Raw genomic sequence first — 25,251 nt, 5'->3', positions numbered from 1 at the left:
TCACAGAAAGAATAATACAGCTCAAAACATTCCCAAATATCAACTGGGGTTTTGAAAACATGAGGTTATCACAAGCCAAGAGTCTCAGCAAGTCTTAGCTGTTCAGTAAGGGCAGTCTCCACCTCCTTCCTGCCCTCTCTTGACATGTCAGATTCACTCATCCTCTCGCCAAAAGCCAGCTGGACTTCATTTCTTAGGGCTGACTCATCTGTTTCAGCCGCCAACTGTTAGTGACGCCTAAGACCAGTTTATGCTTATGCAGGGGCGCCCTCTGGTGGACAACTGGGCACTGCAGGGATGGGAGGTGGGAAAGACAAGTCAGGGTCTGGGATGAAGCCGCCTCCCCCACTCACCTGTCTCGGACCACATTGATGGTTCTTAGGCCCAGGGCTGCGGCGATCTGGATGACCGCTTGCCCCACTCCGCTGTTGGATGCATTCTGGATGACAGAATCCCCTGTGGAGCCAGGAAGAGAACCAAATCAAGCCCTGTATAGATCTGCAATAGGTCAAAGGCTCCCAGCCGGGGGTCCTTCTGTAGGCAGGGGAGTCCTCAGGCTCAACAGGGACCCAGGACCTGGCTGCTGAGTCTTCTCAGATCTTTCACTGTTTCTCACTGTTCTCCTAATGCCTCCTAAACTTCCACAACACTCACGATGCCTCCCAGGACTTCGCAACTCAGCACCTACACTGCATATAATTTAGACCCTGCCCTGCTATGTAAAAGATTTTACAGCCTTCATCATGCTCCCAACTTTTATGTCCTCAAGTCTTTGCTTAGGTTATTTCCTTGGTTTGCAGTGTTTCCCTCCTTCTCTCTTCCTTCCTATTGAAATCCTGTAGATCCTTTGAAGCGCAGCTCAAGTGCAGCCTTCATGAAGCCTTCCTAGATTGTTCCCTCTATGTGCTCCCACAGTGCTCTGTGGGCCTCTATATTAATGCACATACCATGGTCTGCCCCATCTTACACTTCATTATATATAGGTCCATTTCTATCAACAGCTTGCAGCTTCTTGAGAGGGAAGGTTCATGCCCTATTCCCCTCTGCAGTGTTTAATAAAGGTGCACTGCCTTGAAATGGGATTAGAGCTGTGCTGGAGAAACCGGCAGCCCCTGAAACAGGGTCCTACAGTGCTGTGGCAAAGCCCAGGTTTAGCTTTGGACCTGGCCATTGGGGAAGGCAGTGTGGAATGCTGGGAAAAATGTGGGCTCTGGAATGAGACGGATCTGGGCATGAGTCTCAGTTTCACCAATGATTGTAACTAAACAGACAGGGCAAGTCATGACCTCTGTGAACTTCAGTTTCCTTCCCTTAAAATATAATCCCAGCTACCAGGGAGGCTGAGGCAGGAGAATTGCTTGAACCTGGGAGGTGGAGGTTGCAATGAGCCAGAGCCAAGATCGCGCCATTGTATTCCAGCCTGGGCGACAGAGTGAGACTCCCTCTAAAAAAAAAAAAACAAAAAACAAAAAAAATTGCCCCTGATTAGAGCCAAATGCATCGTGTCCGCGAAAGTGCTTTGTTGAATTTGAAATGCTATCTGGTTTTTGAGAGGCGGCAGGGATCTGTCACACAACGGGCTGAAACTAGACATAGAGGACTTCTTGGAAGACGAATGTCCACTCGCCTTCACCAGGGGTCAACGTACAGGTTGTCCCCACTAGTGGACTATGAATCAATTTAGTTGGTTGCAAGCACCTTTTTCTTTTAAAGTTAAAATTGAGAAGAGAATAAAAAATAACAGAGTATGTCACACATAGTAAGGGTATTTCACGAAACTTTGGTTTCCATTATAAATATATTCCTATTTGCATAAACTGATCACAATGTAAAATGTAATTCTTTTTTTTTTTTGAGACGGAGTCTCGCTCTGTCGCCCAGGCTGGAGTGCAGTGGCGCGATCTCGGCTCACTGCAAGCTCCGCCTCTCGGGTTCACGCCATTCTCCTGCCTCAGCCTCTCCGAGTAGCTGGGACTACAGGCGCCCGCCACCACGCCCGGCTAATTTTTTGTATTTTTAGTAGAGACGAGGTTTCACCGTGGTCTCGATCTCCTGACCTCGTGATCCGCCCACCTCGACCTCCCAAAGTGCTGGGATTACAAGCGTGAGCCACCGCTCCCGGCCGTAAAATGTAATTCTTACCATGTGTCAAGATCCTCAGTTTATTCAACAGTGATCTAGTTCAGGCCGTATCAGTCTTGAGGCAGGAAAAGTGGAGAGGTGCGCAGTGGGTACTTAGGGTGGGCAGCATCGAAATGCCTAGATCTGTTACCACAGCTGCAGCCTAAATGGGAGGTGGCTTTAGGGCATGGGACGCAGGCAAACAAAGTGTCTGCTGCACTAGGACTCCAGCAAAGGTCCCTGGTCACAGCCACTGGCTTTCTCCACCAAAGGCTCCCGCGAACCATCTGCCATAGTTGCGAGAAACCTGTATTTCTGTTTGTGGGAACTGGCATCGGCTTTCAGCCAGGCCTTGGACAGTGGCTGGGCACCATGTTTCATCACACTCCAACAACTGTGGGCCTCAGTTTCCTTGCTGGTATGAGAGGTGAATTGGGTGAGTTCTACAGCCACTGCAGCTCACGGATGTGCACGGTGTGCAGAGGCAGCCCAGGAGGTTAATGCCCTTAGGGTGACCCTTAAACAATGGGGTGTGAGAATTAGTGGAAAACTGGCCCAGCCTCTCATCATTCAAGGGTTATTTTATTTATTTATTTATTTTTTTGAGATGGAGTCTTGCTCTGTCGCCCAGGCTGGAGTGCGGTGGTACAATCTTAGCTCACTGCAACTTTTGCCTCCCGGGTTCAAGCGATTCTCCTGCCTCAGCCTCCTGAGCAGCTGGGATCACAGGCGCCGCCACCACGCCCGGCTAATTTTTGTATTTTTAGTAGAGACGGGTTTTCACCATGTTGGCCAGGCTGGTCTCAAACCCCTGACCTCAAGTGATCTGCCAGCCTCAGCCTCCCAAAGTGCTAGGATTACAGACATGAGCCACCATGCCCGGCCTTAAGGGTTAATTCTGCAGTGGGTTCTATGAGAGTATTCAGAGGGCCCCAGCAAGACTGAGCAGGCGGGTGGGGGTGGGTGACTCGCGCCTGTAATCCCAGCACTTGGGGAGGCCGAGGTGGGCGGATCACAAGGTCAGGAGTTAGAGACCAGCCTGGCCAATATGATGAAACCCCGTTTGTACTAAAAATACAAAAATTAGCCGGGCGTGGTGGCAGGTGCCTTTAGTCCCAGCTACTGGGGAGGCTGAGGCAGGATAATCCCTTGAACCCGGGAGGTGGAGGTTGCAGTGAGCCTGCGCCACTGCACTCCAGTTGGGGCGACAGAGCAAGACTCCGTCTCAAAAAAAAAACCAGCCTGAGCAATAGTTGCCCGCAGCAGTAACCAGGCTTCATGGGCTTTGCCTCCATCTCTGTCTCACTCTCCCCACTCCCCCTCATTTCTTCTTCCCAAACTAACTCTCTGCACCCAGTCCTGGTCTTAGGCTCTGCTTTCAGGGAAACCCAAATAAAAACACTTGGCTCTGTCATTTACTTGCTGGCTGATCTCATGCAAATAGTTTACCTTTCTGGACCTCAGTTTTCCCATTTATAAAGGGAAGAAGAATAAAAGCAGTGGACAGTCTCTGCACTGTATGCCCAGCACTGTGTGAAGTGTTATGCTGCAGTGCTTCACCCTCCACATTCTTTATTCTCCATTTTACAGAAGAAAAATCTGATGATTTGAGAGGCGAATTCACAGTCAGGGAAAGGTGAAGCCTGGGGTCAGACCCAGGTTATCTGCCCAGAGCTTGAGCTCGTAACCAGTGATGGTACCAACCTCACTGCAATGCTTTGAAGATTTAATGCACTCAATGGGGATAATGCCTGTCAGAGCACTTCTGTGAACTGGAAAGTGCTGTGTAAACGCTGAGTGGAATTATTAACACTAAGTTCAGCATTTTATTGAAAACACAGGGACTGTATCTATCCTGTCTGGCTTTGTATCCCAGAGCTTAGCCCAGCTCGACACATTTTTGCTGAATGACAGAATTCAATCCCAAGCTCTAGGGAATGTGACCCTGCAGCAGTTTTCGAGTGTACTCCTCATGAGGTTTCAGCATGTTTCCTAGGAAGCAAGCTAACATCTTTCTAAGTGAAAGCAACAACATTCACCCGGGTGAGAGGCCCATCACCCGCTCAAAACCTCCACCTTGCAAGTTCTCCTGGCCTTGGGGTCAGGATGTGAGTGGCACCCTAGTTGCAAGACCCTGGCCTGCTCCCCCAACCTGCGGGTTCCTACCTGGCTGCAGTTGCTCGAAGTCCATCAACATCCTGTAGGCTGTGCAGGGATTGACACCCAGGGTGGCAGCGCTCTGAAGAGGGATGTCACTTGGAACTTGGATCAGTGCGTCCTCGCTGAACACAGCCTCGGTCCGCCAGGTTCCTGAGTCAGAGGATGAAGCCAGGATCATAAGGAAGGAGGCCTGTGCACATTCAACCCCAGCTCACCCTCCTTGGCCAATGAGCATCCAGGATAGTGGGTAGCATCCACTGGAAGCATCCAGGATAGCATCCAGGATGTTTAGAAAAAGAAGAAAATCTGGACGTTCCTCTGAATGTCTGAGTCCTCATGATAATTACGCAAAATAGATTGTTATTCTTTTTAATTTCTTTTTTTTTTGACACAGTGTCTTGCTCTGTAGCCCAGGCTGGAGTGCAAGGGTGCGATCTCAGCTCACTGCAACTTCTGCCTCCTGGGTTCAAGTGATTCTCATGCTGCAGCCCCCTGAGTAGCTGGGATTACAGGCATGCACTACCATACATGGCTAATTTATTTATTTTGAGTAGAGACAGGGTTTTGCCTTGTTGGTCAGGCTGGTCTTGAACTCCTGGTCTCAGGTGATTCGCCTGAATCGGCTTCCCAAAGTGCTGGGATTACACACATGAGCCACTGCGCCTGGCCCAAAATAGATAGTTATTCTTATCTGAAACATGTAGTAAAAATGGGGTGTGGTGGCTCACGCCTATAATCTCAGCACTTTGGGAGGCAAGGTGGGAGGACTGCTTGAGGCCAGGAGCTCCAGACCAGCCTGGACAACATAGCGAGAACTTGTCTCTACCACACAACAACAACAACAAAAATTAGCTGCCATGATGCCCTGCAGTCCCGGCTTCCCATGATGCCCTGCAGTCCCGGCTTCCCATGATGCCCTGCAGTCCCGGCTTCCCATGATGCCCTGCAGTCCCAGCTTCTCACGAGGCTGAGGTGAGATTGCTTGAGCCCAGTAATTTAAGGACACAGTGAGCTATGACTGTGTGACTGCACTCCAGCCTCGGTGACACAGCAAGACCCTATCTCAAAAAAACCCAAAAACCAAAAAACAAACCAAAACAAAAAATGCCAAATACCATTGTAAGGGCGATTCAGAGAGGCTGCTTCTCTGAGTTACCATTAGATTTGGTTAATGTCACCGTGCAGGTAGTTAATGACCTCAAACTGCTGCAATCTAAGGGTAAGACAATAGTAACGTTACCACCAGGGCAGGAGAAGCTGAGAAAGCCCCCTTTTTCCTACACAGTCCTCATTCTTCTTATCTAGAGCAGGTTGACTCACGTGTTTTTTTTTTTTTTTTTTTTTTTTAAGACAAAGTCTTGCTCTTGTCTCCCAGACTGGAGTGCAATGGCATGATCTTGGCTCACTGCAACCTCTGCCTCCTGGGTTCAAGCGATTCTCCTGCCTCAGCCTCCCGAGTAGCTGGGATCACAGGCACCTGCCAGGACACCCGGCTAATTTCTGTATTTTTAGTAGAGACGGGTTTCACCATGTTGGCCAGGCTGGTCTCGAACTCCTGACCACAGCTGATCTGCCCGCCTTGGCCTCTCAGAGTATGGGGATTACAGGCGTGAGCCACTGAGCCTGGCCTGACTCAGGTGGTTTTAGGGAAGAAAGCATAAAAGTAGAAGTCAAGAGCACAGATGCCAAACCTGGTTTTGCTATTCTGCTGGTTTGAGAAAATTCCTGTCACTGAGTATCAGTTACTCTAATGTGTAAACGGCACAGGCAAGAACAGCCTGACTCGCCTCCTCCAGAAGCTACCGTAGGAATCAAATGAGATAAGGAAATGAAAAATTCTATAACCTTGAAAGAAATGAGTCTCAACTTCCAGCCCACATTCCAGTTCCAGACAAAAGAATTCTAGAATGTCAGTACTGAGAAGGCCCTTATGGAGCATCCGCTTTGAACCCCTCATGCAACAGGGGAGGAAATGAGGAAGTGACTTGCCCAGAGCCCCCTGGCTTATCTAGGCAGAGTTGGAGCTGGAACCTGAGTATCTGGGCTGCCTTCCTTCCATCTACAGATATTTATCTTGCACCCAGGCACTTGAACAACACAGACAGTTTCCTTAATTTCATTCTAGTGGAGTCGAACAGGTGAAAAAAAGCAGATATGATAATGATAAATTATAGAGACAGTAACATCAAGAGAATTACTTTAGATGGGAGTCAAGGATACTTCTCTGAGGAGGTGACAGGCTAAGAGTGAAAGGATAGAGGTGCTACCCACTCAGAGCACACAAACAACATCTTAGGTAGGGGACGCAGCAGATGCAGAGATGCTGCAGCAGGACAGACACGGGACTGGGATGGGATGATGCTGCACCGCAGGGTGGAGAGTGATGGGAACAGTGGCTTGAGACATGGCTGGACTGGCTGATGCAGCAGGGGCCGGGCAGGTGATACTAGACTTTCAGAATTCTGACCCACAGTAACCATGAGTTCCACTGTGAATTCGTACATATACATACATGAATATACACGTAACACAAGCCTGTGTTTTACAGAATACTTACCCTTACTATATGTGAGCTACTCTGCTATTTTTTATTCTTTTCTGCTCAACTTTAATTTTAAAAAGTGCTATTTGCAACTCACTAGACTGATTTCTCGAATGGGTCACCACCCGTGGTATGAGAACATGACGTCAGCGCCATGGTGTGGAGAGCTGATCTTGTTTTAGTGAAGGAGTGAGTGGGAAGCCTGTAACAAGCTTTAAGAGGAGACTGGGATGATCCGATGTATGCTTTAAGATCACTTCATTGCTAGGTGAAGACTGTGGCGTGGGGAGGGGCAGCGTGGAAGCCAGAGGTCTTTGTGGGGGTCGAGGTCTGAGGTGATGGCTGCCTAGACTGGGACTTTGGCCATGGGGATGAGGAACAGAAGATGGACTCGAGTTCTATTTTAAAGACAGAATCAGTAGGATTTGGTGAGGACTGTGTGAGGGGTCTGCACTCACACGGGCAGGATCTTGTATGAAGAAGGGGTGAAGAGGGTAGGCTTTGGAGTCAGAGACTCCAGCCTTGGTTCCACAACGTCCTCACTGTGTCGCCTTAGGGAAATTGCTTGGAGCCTTGTTGGCTCAGCGTCTGGTCACTGTGGCAGCTCGGGGACTTGGCCTATGCTTCCAAAGCTCTTGGGTGTGCCTGCTCACTATCTAGTTGCTGGGATTCTAATGGTGTCCTGGTCCTATGTGGGTCAGCTGTGGGAAGCAGGGGGCAGCCTGGGTAATCACTAACTGTGCTATACAAAACGGGGATGTCAATGTGGGCTTTAGTGACCAAGAACTGGGGACAGGAGGCAGGAACACATTTTTTTTTTTTTTTTTTTTTGAGACAGAGTCTCACTTTGTCGCTCAGGCTGGAGTGCAGGGGCACGATCTCAGCTCACTGCAAGCTCCGCCTCCAAGGCTCATGCCATTCTCCTGCCTCAGCCTCCTGAGTAGCTGGGACTACAGGGGCCCGCCACCATGCCCGGCTAATTTTTTTGTATTTTTTAGTAGAGATGGGGTTTCACTGTGTTAGCCGGGATGGTCTTGATCTCCTGCCCTTGTGATCCGCCCATCTTCGCCTCCCAAAGTGCTGGGATTATAGGCGTGAGTCACTGCACCCGGCCCAGGAACACTTTTTAGAGAAGGCCGTGTCAATCCTAGAGTAGGTCTATGGCTGAGAAAATAAGAGACTGAAAAGGCGAGGATTCCTCTGGAATCCAGGAAGTGCCCCAGCATCCTGTGGGCTTCCCCTGGACTGGCCTTCACATCACTGTTCCCATTCATCTCAGCTAACACTTACTGCACTCTACCGTGCACCAGATGCTTAGTGCAGGGCTTTCTATGTACGAAATCCAGGGCATTTTCTAATTCCCTTTACGGCAAGACAATGGAAAGCCAACCCTTGATATGGATTTCTGGGGCTTAGCAGTCCCTAAGCCTCTTCTCAAGAGACTCTGGGTGGGAGGGAGGCAGCACTCGTGCTCAGAGACAAGGGCTTTCAGGGTTTCAAGTAGAACTCTTAGGCTTGAAGTTGGAGAGACCTGCTTAAAAACCCTGGCTCTGCCACTCACTAGTGTGTGACTTTGAATGATCACTTCACCTTTTTTGAGTTTCCATTTCCCTAATCTGTGAAATGCAGAGAGTAACACTTATGTCATAGTGTGAAGATTAAACTAAAGACATTTGTACAGAGACTATCACTATGCCTAGTACACAGTGGGTGTATAACACACATTGTTTTCCTTTAATGATGCTAATTCCCATACCTTAGCTCTGAGGATTCCCAATTCCTCACTCATATGCAACTGACCCTTAACCATCTCCATTATTGAACTTGGGGGTCAGCAAACTGTGGCCTGTGGGCTAAATCTGCCTCACCACTTGTTTTTGTAAATAAAGTGTTTTTTTGTTTTGTTTTGAGACAAGAGTCTTACTCTGTTGCCCAGGTTGGAGTGTGGCTTACTGCAACCTCTGCTTCCTGGTCTCGAGCCTCCCACGTCAGCCTCGCCAGTGGCTGGCACTACAGGTGTACGCTGCCACACATGGCTAATTTTTTGTAGAGATGGACGTTCACCAAGTTGCCCAGGCCATTCTTGAACTCTTGGACTCAAGCGATCTGCCCGCCTCGGCCTCCCATGCTGGGATTACAGGCATGAGCCACCATGCCCATTCCTGTAAATAAAGTTTTATTGGAACACAGCCATGTTCACTCAATTGTTTATATATTGCCTGTGGCTGTTTACGATAGTAGAGTTGGCTAGTCACAAAGATGGTATAGCCTACAAAGCCTAAAATATTTACTATTTGGCCCTTTAAGATAAAAGTTTGCCAACTCCTGATCTAATGCATACAGAAATTTGGCATTTGCAAAGATCATTGCATATATTCTCAGTTGAGTACTGCTGAGACATGCTAGGCAGTGACTATTAGTCCCATTTTTGAGATGAAGAAACTGAGGCTCAAAGTAGCTGTGACTTAAATCAGGTCATACAGTGGAGCTGGAAAGAGAACTTGCCCCTGATTCCAAAGCCAGTGCACTTTCTAAGGCTCTGTGCTTCCTCAGGAAGGTTTTGCGTATTTCCCAAGGAGAAAGTCAGTTGGCAAAGATCTATCCCCACCATCTGGTCTAGTCTCCCCTGGGATTGGCTGCATGTGGGAAAAGGCTGGCTATGGGCTTGGCAACAGCTGGGCAGCTCAGAACCATGAAAAATGACCAAGCTGTGGCCAGCTAAGAACTTACGTGTTTAATAGTTGCCACTCTTACTAAATGGCAGTCTTCACGAGAAGAAAGACCATGTCTGTTCACTGCCGTGTCCTCGAGCCCAGCATGCTGCAGATGCTCACAAAATGTTTACTGAATACCCTGAGTTAATTGCAGTCCTCCCAATTATAAAATCCTCATCTTCTCCGGCTGGCACCTTGCTTAAAAGACTCACCTGTTGGCCGGGCGCAGTGGCTCAATGCCTGTAATCCCAACATTTTGGGAGGCGGAGGCGGGCAGATCACCTGAGGTCAGGAGTTCAAGACCAGCCTGGCCAACAAGACGAAACCCCGTCTCTACTAAAAGTACAAAAATTAGCCAGGTGTGGTGGTGGGCGCCTGTAGTCCCAGCTACTCGGGAGGCTGAGGCAGGAGAATTGCTTGAACTCACGAGGTGGAGGATGCAGGGTGCAGTGAGCCGAGATTGCACCAGCCTGGGCAACAGAGCGAGACTCTGTCTCAAAAGAAAAACAAAACAAAACAAAAGAATCACCTTTTCTCCAGGGAAGAATCCCTCTCCTGGGTACCCCACCACCACATGTACAATTACCCATACACCTGGCAGACACCCTTTATTGTTCTCTTCTCCAAACTGAAAGTATTGCCAAGTCCTGTTACTTTAGCTCTTGACTCCATGCCCTCTTCTCCAGCCCTATGGCACTGTCTTATTCAGACCCTCACACTTCCTCATCTGAAGCTTGACTTGTTTGCCCACCTCCTCACTGGCTTTCTGCCTCCACCCTCTGCCTTTCCAGACCAATGGTTTCCAGACCATTCTCTGCATTGCACAAATCCTATCAAATCATTCCTCTACTTAACTCTCTGTTGGTACCCCTCGCACTGTGGATGTAGGCCCGCCGGGACCCAGTCCCAGCCCACCTTTCCAGCTCCATCTCACTTCTCTCCCACTCACACCCATGAGCCAGCCACCCTGAGCTAATTGCAGTTCCCCACCAGTGCTGTGCCTTCTCTCATCACTTACATTCACACACGCTGTACTCTGTGCCTGGGAAGCCCCTTCTCACCTAGCCCACTGCCTGCGCTTCCAGCAGCTCTTCCAGACTGAGTTCAAGCATCACTTCTCTGGGAAGCCTTTCTTAAGGCTTTCCAAGATAGAGGACTCTTGTCTTTGTGTCAATCCTGTGATTATAGCACTTGTAATACTGTATTGTATTAAGTGTTGTTTTTCCATTCCTGGGCCTCCCACTGCCAGCCAAGAGCACTCTGAGGGTAGGAACTGTCTGCTCACCTTGAGAGGACCTTCACTCAGCACGGGGGCTGGCCCGAAGCACTGGCATCAGGATCCAGTGAATCCTTGCAACTCTCAAATTTGTTCAAATGGCTGAGCTCCTTCACCGCCAGGTGGGTGTAGGAGACGGTGGAGCCATTCTTGGCAGCCTTCCTGATCTCAGAGAAGCAAAGACCTTGTAGTAGACTCCTATTACTGTTTTTTTTTTTCCTGCCTAGTATCTTTTTCTTTCTACAAGTGCTCCTTCCTAATCTCTGGGGCTGTCAACCACAAGGCCCCACCTTCTGTACCACAGAGGAGGGTGAGAGACTCAATCAGAGCAACCAGAGTGGCCCTACCCCACCCCAGGGGACTGGTTCAGGGATGGGCAAGGCCCATTCAGGGCCCTTCTGGGGGATGGATATGGTTGTGCTGGACATGATTGTGGAGGATATGCTCATTTGTTTGTTTTTAGGGTGATATGAACCTCAGACTGCTGGTGGCCATCTATGAGAGGTATGTACCAGAGTGGATCTGAATTCTAACTCCATCACTTTTGGCTGGGTGACCTTGGATAAACTGCTTAACCGTTTACAGTTTTCTGCTGCATTGACTGTTATGTCACCTGAAAAGTGGGAATGATGAAGTATCCACCTCATGTTGTGGGAACAATTGAGTTAATATACATGAAGTGCTTAGAGCAGTGCCTGGCACAAAGAGAGTGGCCAATATTTGTTGGTTTGATTATATCAATATGTGGGGAGATCTCATCTGAGAACAAGTGAGAGACACAACTCTGATAGTACTGGGGTTCCTGGATCTAGCTGTACCCGAAGCTTTCAACCTGTTACACTTCTCAGTTCCACAAATCAATTAACTTTTTTTTTTTTTTTTTTTTTTTTGAGATGGAGTCTTACTCTGTTGCCCAGGTTGGAGTGCAGTGGCACAGTCTCGGCTCACTGTAACCTCTGCCTCCTGGGATCAAGTGATTCTCCTGCTTCAACTTCCTGAGTAGCTGGGACTACAGGTGCATGCCACCATGCCTGGCTAATTTTTTATTTTTAGTAGAGACAGGGTTTTACCATGTTGGCCAGGCTGGTCTCGAACTCCTCACCTCAGGTGATCTGCCTGCCCCAGCCTCCCAAAGTGCTGGGATTACAGGCATGAGCCACTGCGCCTGGCCTTATTTTTTTTTGGAGATGCGGTCTCGCTCTGTTGCCCAGGCTGGAGTGCAGTGGTGTGATCTCGGCTCACTGCAGCCTCCGCCTACTGAGTTCAAGAGATTGTCCTGCCTCAGTCTCCCAAGTAGCTGCGACTACAGACGTGTGCCACCACACCCGGCTAATTTTTGTATTTTTATTAGAGACGGGGTTTCACCATGTTGGCCAGGCTAGTCTCGAACTCCTGACCTCAGGTGATCCACCCACCTCGGCCTCCCAAAGTGCTGGGATTACAGGCGTGAGCCACCAAGCCCAGCCCCAATTTCTTTTTTTTTTTTTTGAGACGGAGTCTTGCTCTGTCGCCCAGAGACTGGAGTGCAGTGGTGCGATCTCGGCTCACTGCAAGCTCCGCCTCCTGGGTTCACACCATTCTCCTGCCTCAGCTTCCCGAGTAGCTGGGACTACAGGCGCCCGCCACCATGCCCGGCTATTTTTTTGTATTTTTAGTAGAGATGGGGTTTCACCGTGTTATCCAGATGGTCTCGATATCCTGACCTCGTGATCCGCCCGCCTCGGCCTCCCAAAGTGCTGGGATTACAGGCGTGAGCCACCGGGCCCGTCCCCAACTTCTTTTTTTAAAGCAAGTTTGAGCTGGGTCACTGTAAGTTACAACCCAGAAGATCATAACACTGGTGTGTAGTGGGAACCCAGGAGAAAGAATCCAGCGGGCACTCTCATTTTGCTGTTTGAGTCTGGGCCAGGACTTTACTTCTGAAGCCTCAGTTTATGTCCAATGGATGGATAATACCTGCTTCCCTTTTGTAGCTGCTGTGAGGATGTATGTGTATAACAGATATGCCTTGAAAACTGTTAAGTGCTAAAAAACAAAACTCACCTATGACTCCTTATATCAAAGAAAACCCTACTCATTAGCTTGGCTTGGGCAGGGCCTTACCCCATGTGGACCCAAGCTACCTTTATTTATAAAAATAGAGACAGGGTCTCACTCTGTTGCCCAGGCTGGAGTGCAATGGTGCGATCATAGCTCACTGTAGCCTGGAACTCCTGGGCTCATGTGATTGAACCTGCCTTTTTGGCCTTCTTTCTCACTTGTGCAATCTTCTCTCATACGCAAACCCTCTCCTGAGGCTACGATGGATTTTCCACCATTTCCCAAACTCACCTTTGTGTCTTTCCTCATTTTATGTCCTCCATATGAAATGACTTTTGGCTCATCTCCATGTATAAACAAAATTCAGGCTGGGCACAGTGGCTCACGCCTGTAATCCCAGCACTTTGGGTGGCTGAGGTGGTAGGTCACTTGAGGTCAGGAGTTCGAGACCAGCCTGGTCTACATGATAAAACCCCCTCTCAGGCCGGGCGCGGTGGCTCATGCTTGTAATCCCAGCACTTTGGGAGGCCGAGGCAGGTGGATCACGAGGTCAGGAGATTGAGACCACGGTGAAACCCTGTCTCTACTAAAAATACAAAAAATTAGCCGGGCGAGGTGGCGGGCGCCTGTAGTCCCAGCTACTCGGAGAGGCTGAGGCAGGAGAATGGCGTGAACCCGGGAGGCGGAGCTTGCAGTGAGCCGAGATTGCGCCACTGCACTCCAGCCTGGGTGACAGAGCGAGACTCCATCTCAAAAAAAAAAAAAAAAAAACCCCTCTCCACTAAAAATACAAAAATTTATCAGGCATAGTGGTGTGCACCTGTAATCGCAGCTACTCGGGACGCTGAGGCAAGAGAATCGCTTGAACCTGGCAGGTGGAGGTTGCAGTGAGCCGAGATCGTGCCACTGCACTCCAGCATAGGTGACAAAGTGAGACTCTGTCTCAAAAAAAACAAAACAAGGCCAAGCGTGGTGGCTCACACCTGTAGTCCCAGCATTTTGGGAGGCCGAGGCAGGCGGATCCCTGAGGTCAGAAGTTTGAGACCCAGCCTGGCTAACATGGTGAAACCCCATCTCTACTAAAAATACAAAAATTAGCTGGGTGTGGTGGTGGGCACCTGTAATCCCAGCTACTTGGGAGGCTGAGGCAGAAGAATCACTTGAACCGGGGAGGCGGAGGTTGTGGTGAGCCGAGATCACGCCATTGCACTCCAGCCTGGGCAATAAGAGCAAAACTTCATCTCAAAATAAATAAATAAATAAATAAATAAACCCTGCATTACCCAGGTACACTGAGCCAATCAGTGCATGTCGACAGAGTGGGTGAAATAGGATCTGGAAGAACGAATAGGCAGCTGACACCTGGAGAAACTCACCCAAACCAGCATTTGCTGGAATCACCCAGTCTCCCGGCTTCAGCCTGGTCACATTGCTGCCCACCGCTACCACCTGTGCAACACCTTCGTTCCCTCCAACAGCAGGCAGTTCGGGAAGGAGGCCGTAGTTTCCTGAGGGAGAAGAGCATTGAAGGGTCAACCAGTGACGTTTGGGCAGTGAAAGGGCATGGACTTGAGTCCACGCCATCCTAGGCCTGATCTGGGCTCTGCTTTGGACTGTCTGCCTAACCAACCTCTGAGCCTTAGCTTGCTTGTCTGTATAGGGGGACAATATTCTTTAGCGTTCATGGTTATTATGAAGATCAGATAACATATGAAACGAAACCAGCATGTCGCAGGCACTTCACAATGCTTAGTTTACTCCCCACTGCAATCTTCTTCTCAAAAAGCCTCACATTCCAGAAAAGGGAGGCCAGACAAGGCTGACACAGCCTGCAGGCGGCTCATCTGGAGAACAGCTGCTGCTAATCACAGGCATTTCACACCCACACCTGAGGAGGAATGAAAACGAGGTGGCAGCTGAACAAAAAAGCCAATTAACATAAGCCACAGAAACCAAGGTTACCTTGGATCATATTTATGTCAGATGGATTGATAGGGGCCGCCAGCATCTTCACACGGACATCTGATCCTCCCACAGCAGCTCGGTCCAGGTTCTTGAGTCTAAGCACAAAGCCAAACGGAGATGTTCATATCATCCAGGCTAGATTGGGTGTTTCACTCAAATCATCTCCCCAAAGTAGGTCAGGCAACATTTCTGAGCTGCCATGTGTGCCCAGGAATTACGGTTCTGTTATAAAAGAGAGGTACTATAAGAGGTACCATAATACGGTTCTGTTATAAAAAGGAGGCTGGGCGTGGTGGCTCACGCCTGTAATCCCAGCACTTCGGAAGGCCAAGACAGGCAGATCACCTGAGGTCAGGAGTTCAAGACCAGCCTGGCCAACATGGCAAAAACCTGTCTCTACTAAAATACAAAAATTAGCTGGGCGTGGTGGTGGGCACCTGTAATCCCAGCTACTTGGGTGGCTGAGGCAGAAGAATTGCTTGAAAGTGGGAGGCAGAGGTTGTAGTGAGCCGATATTGTGCCATCCAGCCTGGGTGAGAAAGCAAGACTTTGTCTCAAAAAAAAAAAAAAAAAAAAAAAAAAAATCAACATAGGATACAGGTTGACTCTCATTAACTGCAAGTCGAAAATCCACAGTGTTTTGTTTTTTTTTAAGACAGAGTCTCACTGTGTCGCCCAGGCTGGAGTGCAGTGGCACAATCTTGGCTGACGGCAACCTCCGCCTCCCAGGTTCAAGCGATTCTCCTGCCTCAGCCTCCTGAGTAGCTGGGACTACAGGTGCCTACCACCACGCCCAGCTAATTTTTTTTTTTTTTTTTTAGTAGAGACGGGGTTTCGCTATGTTGGCCAGGCTGGTCTTGAACTCCTGACCTCGTGATCCGCCTGCCTCGGCCTCCTAAAGTGCTGGGATTACAGGCGTGAGCCACTGCGCCCGGCCTTTCAACCTCACTGCCCACTCTGGGACAGGAAACCTCTGCTGGCCTAGATGAGCCCTGTGTTTCCCAAAACTCGCTTGGTTGTAAGAATTACCTAGTATGCTCATGGATATAAATTATCAGGCCCACCTCCGATCTCAGCCAGAATCTCCAGATGACGGCACCCCCAGTAGTTCTTACCAACAGGCATATCTGGGAAATCCCAGGCTAGCTGACATGTCCTCCACCTGTCTGATTTTATTCTTGGTCCTAACATATACCGGGGAGAGGAGATATTTCTGTTAGTTGCAGAGTGTGGGAGTAATGGGGAGATGGCCTATGTAGTTCACAAAGAACTCCCTGGGTGGCCGTGATTCACTCTGAGTGACGTCCTTTCTGGAGGAGGATTCTTGTCTGGCAGAAAGGACCCTGGGTAGGGGGCTGAGGGTCCTGGGTGTAAAGCTCCACCGCAGGATGCCTAGGTCACCATGGGCGAGTTTCTTCTCTGCTCTAGGCTTCTGTTTCTCCATCTGTAAAACAGAGCTGCAGTGGTGGTTTGGACCTGACCCCCTGTGAGCCTCTTCCATGTTAAGTCAGTGGTAAGTCCCTCTGCTCATGGTGGGTCTTGGACACCGTGGTAGCAACATCTTTATCCCATTGACACTTCGCTTAATGGGCAAAACCTGCAAGAAGGCTTTTGAGGGAGGCCAAGTGGCAATGTGCATGTGTTACTTTTGTTATTTCCCAAAAGCTTTTTAAAAAAGGAGCTCTGCCAACCAGATAGTACTGGTCAGTGTACTAGACATGGGGCCTGTGACTTTTTAATCACCAGTGACTTTCTTTCTTTCTCCACACCCCTAAGATTTCATGTTTGCAATGCTTCCCTCTGCCCAAATGCATTTATTAAGTAATAATTCATTTTTACTTACCCAAGACACATATAACTGCCAACAAGAGGTTCTTAGCATTAGGCAACAGTATCACCAAACTAAGCTGATGTTAATTCCACCTACTTCCTACAGAAATCTGACCTTTTAATTATACTGGAGGCTTGATCTTGTGGTAAAAGTGTGATTTATCAAGAAATGTTTTATAATAGCTAGGCGCGGTGGCTCACGCCTGTAATCCCGGCACTTTGGGAGGCTGAGGTGGATGGATCACGAGGTCAGGAGGTCAAGACCAGCCTGGTCAACCTAGTGAAACCCCATCTCTACTAAAAATACAAAAATTATCCAGGTGTGGTGGTGCGTGCCTTAGTCCCAGCTACTCAATTAAGGAATATATTTACACGTAGCTGGAGGACGGGGAGTCCTTGTCATAGTAATAACTACTGTTTATTCAGTGCTTACCAGTCAGGCACACTGCTAAGTGCTTTACCTGCCAGCTTTCCTATTACAATAGCTCTCATACTACTGTTCTGCTTTTGCAGCTGAGGAACAAAGGCTCTAAGAGGTAAACAACTTGCTCGTGGCCACTACAAAGTAGCAAGTGGCTGACCTGATTTGAACCTGGCAGTGTGATCTAGAGAAGCCAGCAGGTAAGGGGCTGACCCCACACCAAGCAGAGGGCAGTGAAATGAGCACAGGCTGGACCCGCTGCAGTTGCCTTACGGGGAGATGGAGGGAGCGCTAACAGGTGGGCACCAGGCAAGGAGGCATCAGCCCAGATAGTGATGTTTGACTCCCAATGTGTGTATTAAGTCTGTATTTGAAAGAAAAATCCTGCCCAAAGCAAATGGATTTTGGACTAGCTGCCCCTTTATATTGTCCACAGTGCTTCTCTCCTGCATTTTCACAGATCATCAGAGGTTTTCTGTGAGCTGACAAAATCCATGTGTTCAAGCTGTTTAAACACATCTTTTCTGCACATTTTCTATATGTTCTTCCTACAGCCCAGAATGTTTCTTCCACAGCTTCTCTATGAAGTGAGGAATTCAACTCACCCTTCAAGGCCCAGTTCAAAGTTTACTCCCCTTAAGACATCTTTCGACCCTCTTCCTAGTACAGAAAAAAAAAAATCACTTGCTTGGTGTTCCCACTGTACAGAATTATACATCATGCTATTTAAGACTATCTCATATGAGTTTACTAATGTTTAGTTTGTGAAGCCATTTCATACATTTTTGTCAATTGATGAGGACAAGACATAGGTTCACGATCCCTTTTCCACAACTGTTAGGGCCGCGTATTATCCACATACCCACTGGGGGCTGTTGCAGCACCCTGTGATCACACACGTGAATGTTTCTAAAGCAAAATGTAGGAATACTCAGGCTAAGTGGGACGAATAAAGACCACATAAAAACCTCATGCTAGATCAGGTTTCCTTCAAATGAGTTACAGAAAAAAACTGTCAGTTTCCAGAACTTTCAGGATTTTGGAACTGCAGATACAAATTTAGACCTGGATTCAGGTCTTTCAGACTCTGAGTTCAGGGCTCTTTTTACTTATCACCTAGTTTTGCAGTCAAAATGTGTGTATATGTGCTGTCTCCTTGTTAGACTTTTAGCTCCCAGAGGGCAAAGAACTTTTAGTCTTAACTCACTGTTGAGCAAACGTCTGGGATCGAACTTTTCTCACTAGTGAGAAAATGTGGCATAAGTGCCAGTCATGGCCAGGCACGGTGGCTCACGCCTGTAATCCCAGCACTTTGGGAGGCCGAGGTGGGTGGATCAATTGAGGTCAGGAGTTGGAGATCAGCCTGACCAACATGGCAAAACCCTGTCTCTACTAAAAAAAAAAAAAAAAAAAAAATACAAAAATTAGCCGGGTGTGGTGGTGTGCTCCTGTAGTTCCAGCTATTTGGGAGGCTGAGGCAGGAGAACTGCTTGAACCTGGGAGGCGGAGGTTGCAACAAGTGGAGATCATGCCACTGTACTCCAACCTGGGCGACAAAGTGGGACTCCATCTCAAAAGAAAAAACAGTGTCAGTCATTTAGGAAATCAGACGCGGGGCCCAAACCAAAGGGACTTAGCTATTTGAACTTGCTCTTCCTCGTTCTAGGCTGTTTAGGAAAATAGTCCTGCAAGATGGGCTCACATAAAGATGGAGATTATCCTTAAGAGCATTCAGTCTAGGAATCCATATCACATGTGCAGTGAGACTGCACTTCTTAAAAATCTAGATGACTGTGGTCAAGATGAGAATACAGGTAGATCTCAGTTCATAGATGATGGGTAGAGCACGGATATGGAGTGAAGCAGGCAGCCCCGGGTTTGAATCCTACCTTGGTCATTTATCAGCTAGATAAACCTCAGAATATTCCTCTGTAAAATAACACGAGAACTCAGTTCACAGGATTACATGAGTTAATGTATGTAAAGCATTTATGGAAGTACCTACACAGTAGATGCTGAAGAAACGGCAGCTGTTACCCGTTGTAGGAATATCCAAGGAAACCTCTGAAACCATTGCCTGGTTATACCTCTGAAAAGAACCACTGAGTCACTGAGAGGAAGACAGCAACTTTTTGGAAAATTCAAGTAAACGTAATTAAACAAATATTTACGGACAGTCGAAGTACCAGATACTGTGCCAAGGGGTTTCGTGATGAATAAAGGTGGGCATGGTAGCATGCACCTGTTGTCCCAGCCACCTGGGAGGCTGAGGAAGGAGAGTTGCTTGTGCTCAGGAGTTCAAGGCTATTGTGTACCACTGTCACACCTGTGAATGGCCACTGCACTCTAGCCTGGGCAACAGGAGACCCTGTCTCGGGGAAAAAAAAATCCCCTTCTCAGGGCCTTGATGGACTGGGAACCCATCTGTGGAAACACTGGGAGGAGGACTATAAGAGAGGGAGGCTTGTGGTGCTGAGGTTGGCTGACAGTGTCTAGCCTGGTGGGAGGAAGAAAACAGAAGGTTAGAAAAGGGTCTTTGGAAGAAAGCATACCATAGTTTGAAGGATAAATAGGCATTTACAGGGCGGATGGAGAAAAGACAAAAGGTTTTCCTGCCAGAGGGAATGACAAAGAATCTGACCGAGGAGTAGACCAGGCAACAGGTGTAATCTGCATAAGAGCCACGAGAATCGACAGAAGAATTCAATAACATAAAATCTCTTAAATAAGCGACACTAATGTCACTTGGTGACCAGTTCCATGTGGCGGGAGGGAAGAGAAGTCTTTGATGGCTCCCAGGCCTTTGGCTTGGACAACTGAATGCTGAGCTAGGGAGGAAGGAAGAGTAGATTTGTAGAGGGGACACAGGTGACCTGCAGTATGGATACAGAGCAGAGTGCTCAGGGCTAGACATACAGAACTGTGAGTTGGCTGGGTGGGTGGAGTCTAGGAGAGTTGAAAAACTTATTCTGGGTGATTTCACTGAACAATGAAATGACAACTTATGTCGATGGCTTACTGAGCTCCAAGTATGCTTAACATTTTATATACATGAGGACTGACTGCCGTTCAGTCCTCAAAATGCCTATGTGGAGGGTGGCATCACCCAAATTTAAAGGAAAGGAAACTGAGGCTCAGAGAAATAATTTGCTCAAGAGTCTTGATCTTTTTTTTTTTTTTGAGACAGAGTCTTGCTCTGTCGCCCAGGCTGGAGTGCAGTGGGCTCACTGCAAGCTCCGCCTCCGGGGTTCACGCCATTCTCCTGCCTCAGCCTCTCCGAGTAGCTGGGACTACAGGCGCCCGCCATTACACCCGGCTAATTTTTTTGTATTTTTAGTAGAGACGGGGTTTCACTGTGGTCTCGATCTCCTGACCTCGTGATCCGCCCGCCTCGGCCTCCCACAGTGCTGGGATTACAGGCGTGAGCCACCGCGCCTGGCTGAAGAGTCTTGATCTTAAGCTAGACTCCAAAATGCAGGCTGTTGAACCCGACACCAGCATTCACTACACTGTGTGTGCTGAATTTTTCTTGGAGATACTGTTAGGTATTTCTTTTCTTTTTTTTGAGACAGAGTCTTGCTTTGTCGCCCAGGCTGGAGTGCTGTGGCACAATCTCGGCTCACTGCAAGCTCTGCGTCCCGGGTTCAAGGAATTCTCCTGCCTCAGCCTCCTGAGTAGCTGGGATTACAGGTACGTGCCACCGCGCCCGGCTAATTTTTTTTGTATTTTTAGTAGAGACAAGGTTTTACCATGTTAGTCAGGCTGGTCTCAAACTCCTGACCTCCTGATCCACCTGCCTGGGCCTCCCGAAATGCTGGGATTACAGGTGTGAGCCACCGCGCCTGGCTGTTAGGTATTTCCTGCGATCCAATTAGTTTGGGAAATGCTGCCTACTAAGCCCCTTTTCTAAGATTCTGACTACATGTTAGTCATAAAGGCTCTGAGAAGTCCTGGAATAAAGAAACCCATGTGGCCTGTGTCATCCAGAGCTTTCCCGATTTAACGCGGGCTGGGAACACTACAGTATTTTCACAGCACAGCCTGCCCCAAACAGCAGCTTGAGAAACGATGCTCTGGGCCCTTCGTTCTCTTCTTTGTCTTTTGGGAAGCCCAGCAGCTCTGCCATTTGAGATTCACCGAAGTGGGAGGGAAGGAGAGTGAAGAGGGCCACGCAGGGGTGAGGGTTTAGGAGATGGGAAGTTAAGTTGAAGCTGCAAACACAGGTGGATGGTGGTGGGGGCTGGCCCCACACTTGCTGCAAGCCTAGGGGTGGGGGGTCCGGCTGCCTCTCACCAGGGAGGCCAGCCTTGGCCTGCCCCAGGGAATGCCATCAACATCACACACACTGCTGTTCCTGCAGACAGTGCTAACCACATCGACAAGGATACCATTCTGCTGAGACAGGAGGGAAAACAGGGACCAAGTCTGAATTCCAAGAGTTAAACCTCTAGTGTAATGACAGCAATTTCTTCCCCGTTCTTTAAAAAAAAAAAAAACAAAAACTCACCAAAGGAAACAGTGGCTATGTTTCGGAGTACAAATGAGGCACCCAACCCAGCCCGGCTAGATCTCAAATTGCTTCCCCCATACCGTTCATGTCCTCCCTCTGTGAGTGTAATGGCGCCATGCAACTCAAGGGGATGCCACTGTCCTCAGTCAACAGATCCCAGCCTGGATAAGGTCACAATGGCTCCTTTGAGGCCAAGGCTCTACACCTGTGATGCCATATGAAGTACAAGGGAGACAAAAGCAGGCAGAAGAAAGAGCCTTTTGAGAGGGGGGAAAAGAGGCCAGTACCCTGGGGACTGGCAGTTATACTTGCTGTGTAAGGTGGGCATTAGCTAGCTCTGCTGAGATATCTTTCCTGCGTTCCACATTTAATTAGCAATCATTTGTACTTATCTTTCATCTTTTACTCAATCACATCAAACGGTCAATACCATTTTGAGCAGGAAGAACAGGTAGGGAGAAATTGTCGCTGGCCAGAGACTTTCTCGTCTACTTAGTACAGAACCAAGAATGTTTATGTCATCACCGGGCACTGGGTGAATGTAACTGACTCTCATGTGGTCCTCCCCAGTCTGTCTGCAGTCCCCCGGTCACCAAGCTGCCCTCTGTGATTCAGTGATGCCTGGTGTGCTAGGTACATTGTTCTGGGATTTGACTAATACTTAATAAGCAGGGCACAACTAGGCAGTTGTGAAGGAACGAAGTTCCTCAGCTCACAGCTTGTAAGGGGCTGGCTCCCAGGGAACGAAGGGAGTCCTGGGCTCTCGGGAGAGCTCCTTTCCCTGAGCAAAGCTCCTTTGTTCCGGGTGGTTTGGCGTGCTGGACACAACCACACCCTCCCTGTGCCTCTTACGGCTCCCAGGACTCCACTCAGGACTCATTTTTTGGCTCTTTAGCACAGGAGCCTTCAGTTTTGAACTTAAGGAATCAGAGACTTAGGGCAACTTCTGGAAGTTTCTACCCAGCTGGCAAAGAAACCTTCTCAATCTCCTACTTTCCCTAAACTAAGAGGACCAGAAAGTCTGCGGGCCCCGTGATATTCCACATCTGCTGACACCAGGTAAACTCCACTACAAGGGAGCTGCAGAATCTGTCACTCAGCTTGCTGAGGACCAACTCTCGGGGGCACGGTCCCTGCCTGCAAGCTGCTTGGATCTCTTTGCCAGGTAAAAACACAACCATGCAGCTCCTGTCTGGCTGGAAGCTGGGAGGGCTATTGACTGTGTAACCAGCCAAGGGCCAAGGAGGGGTCCTTGGTAACATCTTGTGCCCAGGATCCCAGATTTCAAACCAAATCATTGCTCCCTGGAGGCTGCGGGAACAACCACTGGTGAGCAGGCAGTCAGCGCCTGTGTTACTTCCATAGAATTGTCAGAGCCGGACAATTGGAGCAAAGAGGATTCACGTCTCATGATAATTTCCATGGCTGCAGTGTTATGCTGAGAAGGATGTTGAGGGCCCATCTTGTCTTGGCAGGAAGAGCGTTGTCTGGGGAGAATGTGATAAAGACGAGTGTAGGTTTTGAGGTCTACAGAAAGGGGCTGTGAAGGTCTGCATGGGGACAGCACACATACCCGTATTTACCACTGCTGACCTGGGTCACTCTTCATTTTATCAAGGAGTAACTGAAGATAATTGGAGACTAACGTGATTTCCTCACTGCCATAGTTAGTGGCAGAGGTGGGACTGGAACACAGGCAAGAAACATCCCAAGTCACAGGTTCACCTTGTGTCATCTTTGCTTTTCCTTCTCTAAAATGAGGACCCCTCCCTCCTCACCCAGGGTGGGAAAGGCCAGTTCATCCCAGAGGGCTGCTAGGAGTGGGCAAGAGGCAACTTGGAGTGGCACCGAGGGGCAGCTTTCCTCCCGGACTCTCTGGACAGAGGGAAAACTCCAGTCTTTTGTATGATTCCTGGGGGGTGTGCCTGCAGCTTTCACCTTCAGAGGCAACAATGAGAAAACCAGGGTAGCAGGGCTTGGCCCTAAACTCCACAGCCTCGTCTGAAGGCCAGATGGAAGGTAATGTGAGTTATAGGATGTGGAATCCGCTTAGGCTTGAGCCCTGTGATCTAAGGGTAGTCTCCTCTGAGCTGGTTTCAGCAGACACCTTTCTCACAGGATTACATGAGTGTGCAGTAGGCAGTCAACAAATACGGACTGATGACACACACCATGTTTTCTCTTCCCTCGGGGTCTTTACACATGCGGGTTCCTCTGCTTGGGACATTTCTCCACATTCTCTCCTCATATACTGCTCACTGGATCTCTGGGGCACTCAGTTTACACCCTGTCTCTTCAGAGAACACTCTAACCCGAGGGGGTTAAGTACCCTCCTTCTGGGTGTCCACAGCACTCTGAACACATCCCATCACAGCATTTACCCCAGTGGACTATGGTGGCCTTTCTCCTGGATTAGGCTGTGAGGCTCAGAGGGCAACAACCACAACAGATTCCACTCTGTACCCTCAGTGCCTTGCACTCAGCAAACTCTCAAAGAATACATGCTGGCCAACGTACTATATCAACGCCTTCTGTTCCCACTCCATTCACGACCACAATGAACAGCTCTAAACAGAGCACCAAACCCAAAATGCTATTTTTTTTCCCAAAGTACTAAAATTTGGGTTTAAAAATCAAGTCACCTGCAGTTTTGCTTTATATTAACTGTAAAAAGAAGAAATTCCTGAGAGTAAACAGTGCCCTATAGTGAGAATGGACAGCCTGGGGCCCCACCACCTGCTCCTCCAAAGTCCATCTGGCTTAAGACAGAATGGATAGGCTGGGTGCAGTGGCTCACACCTGTAATCCCAGCACTTGGGAGGCTGAGGCAGGTGTATCACCTGAGGTCAAGAGTTCAACACCAGCGTGGCCAACATGGCAAAACCCCATCTCCACTAAAAATACAAAAATTAGCCAGGTGTGGTGGCACGTGCCTGTAATCCCAGCTACTCAGGAGGCTGAGGCAGGAGAATCACTTGAACCTGGGAGGTGGAGGTTGCAGTGAGCCGAGATCGCGCCACTGCACTCCAGCCTGGGGGACAAAGCCAGATTCTGTCTCAAAAAAAAAAAAAACAAAAAAAAAAACCCCAAAAAAACAACAAAAAACAAAGACAGAATGGGTATATGTCCATGGGCTTTCCAGCTTAGTTTCATTGTTGTACTAGCAGCAGGCAGGTGAGAAAGCCAAGATGATCAGGATGCTGTTTTACAAAAGCCTCGGGATCCTGAAAAGGGGAGGAGATAGAGAATGGTATTTCTAAACTTTCCCAGGGTTGGGGCTGCCCTTTCTATAACATAGAAATTTGGGGTTACCTGAATGACCTACAATTTCACCTTCTCTTCTGACCTTTTTCCCAATTTTATAGTCCATCTCATTCCCAAAAATCATTTGAGACTTTGGGAGGTGGAGGCAGAAGGATCACTTGAGCTCAGGTGTTTGAGGTCATCTTGGGCAACATGGTGAAACCCCATCTATATTTTTTATTTAAAATATTCTAAAAAGTTTATTTAAAGAAATCATTTGAGGTGACCGCTGTTGTTTCCTCAGGCCTATGTCTATATCAAGGACTTTTAATAAAGAAGGGGTATCCTAGCTGTGTGATCTCCGTTAAGTGCCCTTCAATCTACTTGAGCTTCAATTTCCTTATCTGTAAAGTGGAAGTAATAATAACC

The 25,251-nt window shown here is 48.6% G+C and overlaps 1 protein-coding gene and 1 long non-coding RNA gene across 13 annotated transcripts in view; one reads left to right on the top strand and one right to left on the bottom strand.

Moving 5' to 3' along the window:
• MECR (mitochondrial trans-2-enoyl-CoA reductase) overlaps positions 1-25,251 on the bottom strand; it is a 39,582-nt gene that overhangs the window by 10,142 nt on the left and 4,189 nt on the right. For 5 of the 12 annotated variants that reach the window (XR_010118877.1, XR_010118876.1, XM_055261346.2 and 2 more), the window contains exons 2-7: positions 19,075-19,158; positions 17,675-17,725; positions 14,816-14,913; positions 14,230-14,361; positions 4,288-4,431; positions 354-456 (exon numbers count right to left, since the gene is read on the bottom strand). Coding sequence is in view for 9 of the 12 variants with exons in the window: in XM_055261346.2 (XP_055117321.1) it covers positions 354-456; positions 4,288-4,431; positions 14,230-14,361; positions 14,816-14,913; positions 17,675-17,725; positions 19,075-19,158 (612 nt within the window). In the remaining 3 variants the exon portion in view is untranslated. Of the gene's footprint in view, positions 1-353; positions 457-4,287; positions 4,432-14,229; positions 14,362-14,815; positions 14,914-17,674; positions 17,726-19,074; positions 19,180-25,251 lie in introns of all 12 variants that reach the window. The other 7 variants (XR_010118878.1, XM_055261348.2, XM_063631504.1 and 4 more) reach the window with 3 other exon arrangements.
• Positions 6,212-11,305, top strand: LOC129472050 (uncharacterized). The gene is made up of 4 exons (XR_008653837.2): positions 6,212-6,419; positions 6,924-7,091; positions 10,787-10,935; positions 11,277-11,305. It is a non-coding gene; the product is annotated as an uncharacterized lncRNA (long non-coding RNA).

The sequence above is a fragment of the Symphalangus syndactylus genome, chromosome 22, assembly GCF_028878055.3.
Source record: "Symphalangus syndactylus isolate Jambi chromosome 22, NHGRI_mSymSyn1-v2.1_pri, whole genome shotgun sequence".
NCBI classification, from domain to species: domain Eukaryota; kingdom Metazoa; phylum Chordata; class Mammalia; order Primates; family Hylobatidae; genus Symphalangus; species Symphalangus syndactylus.
Note: the sequence above shows the minus strand (reverse complement) of the source record. Positions and strands in the feature narration are given on the sequence as shown.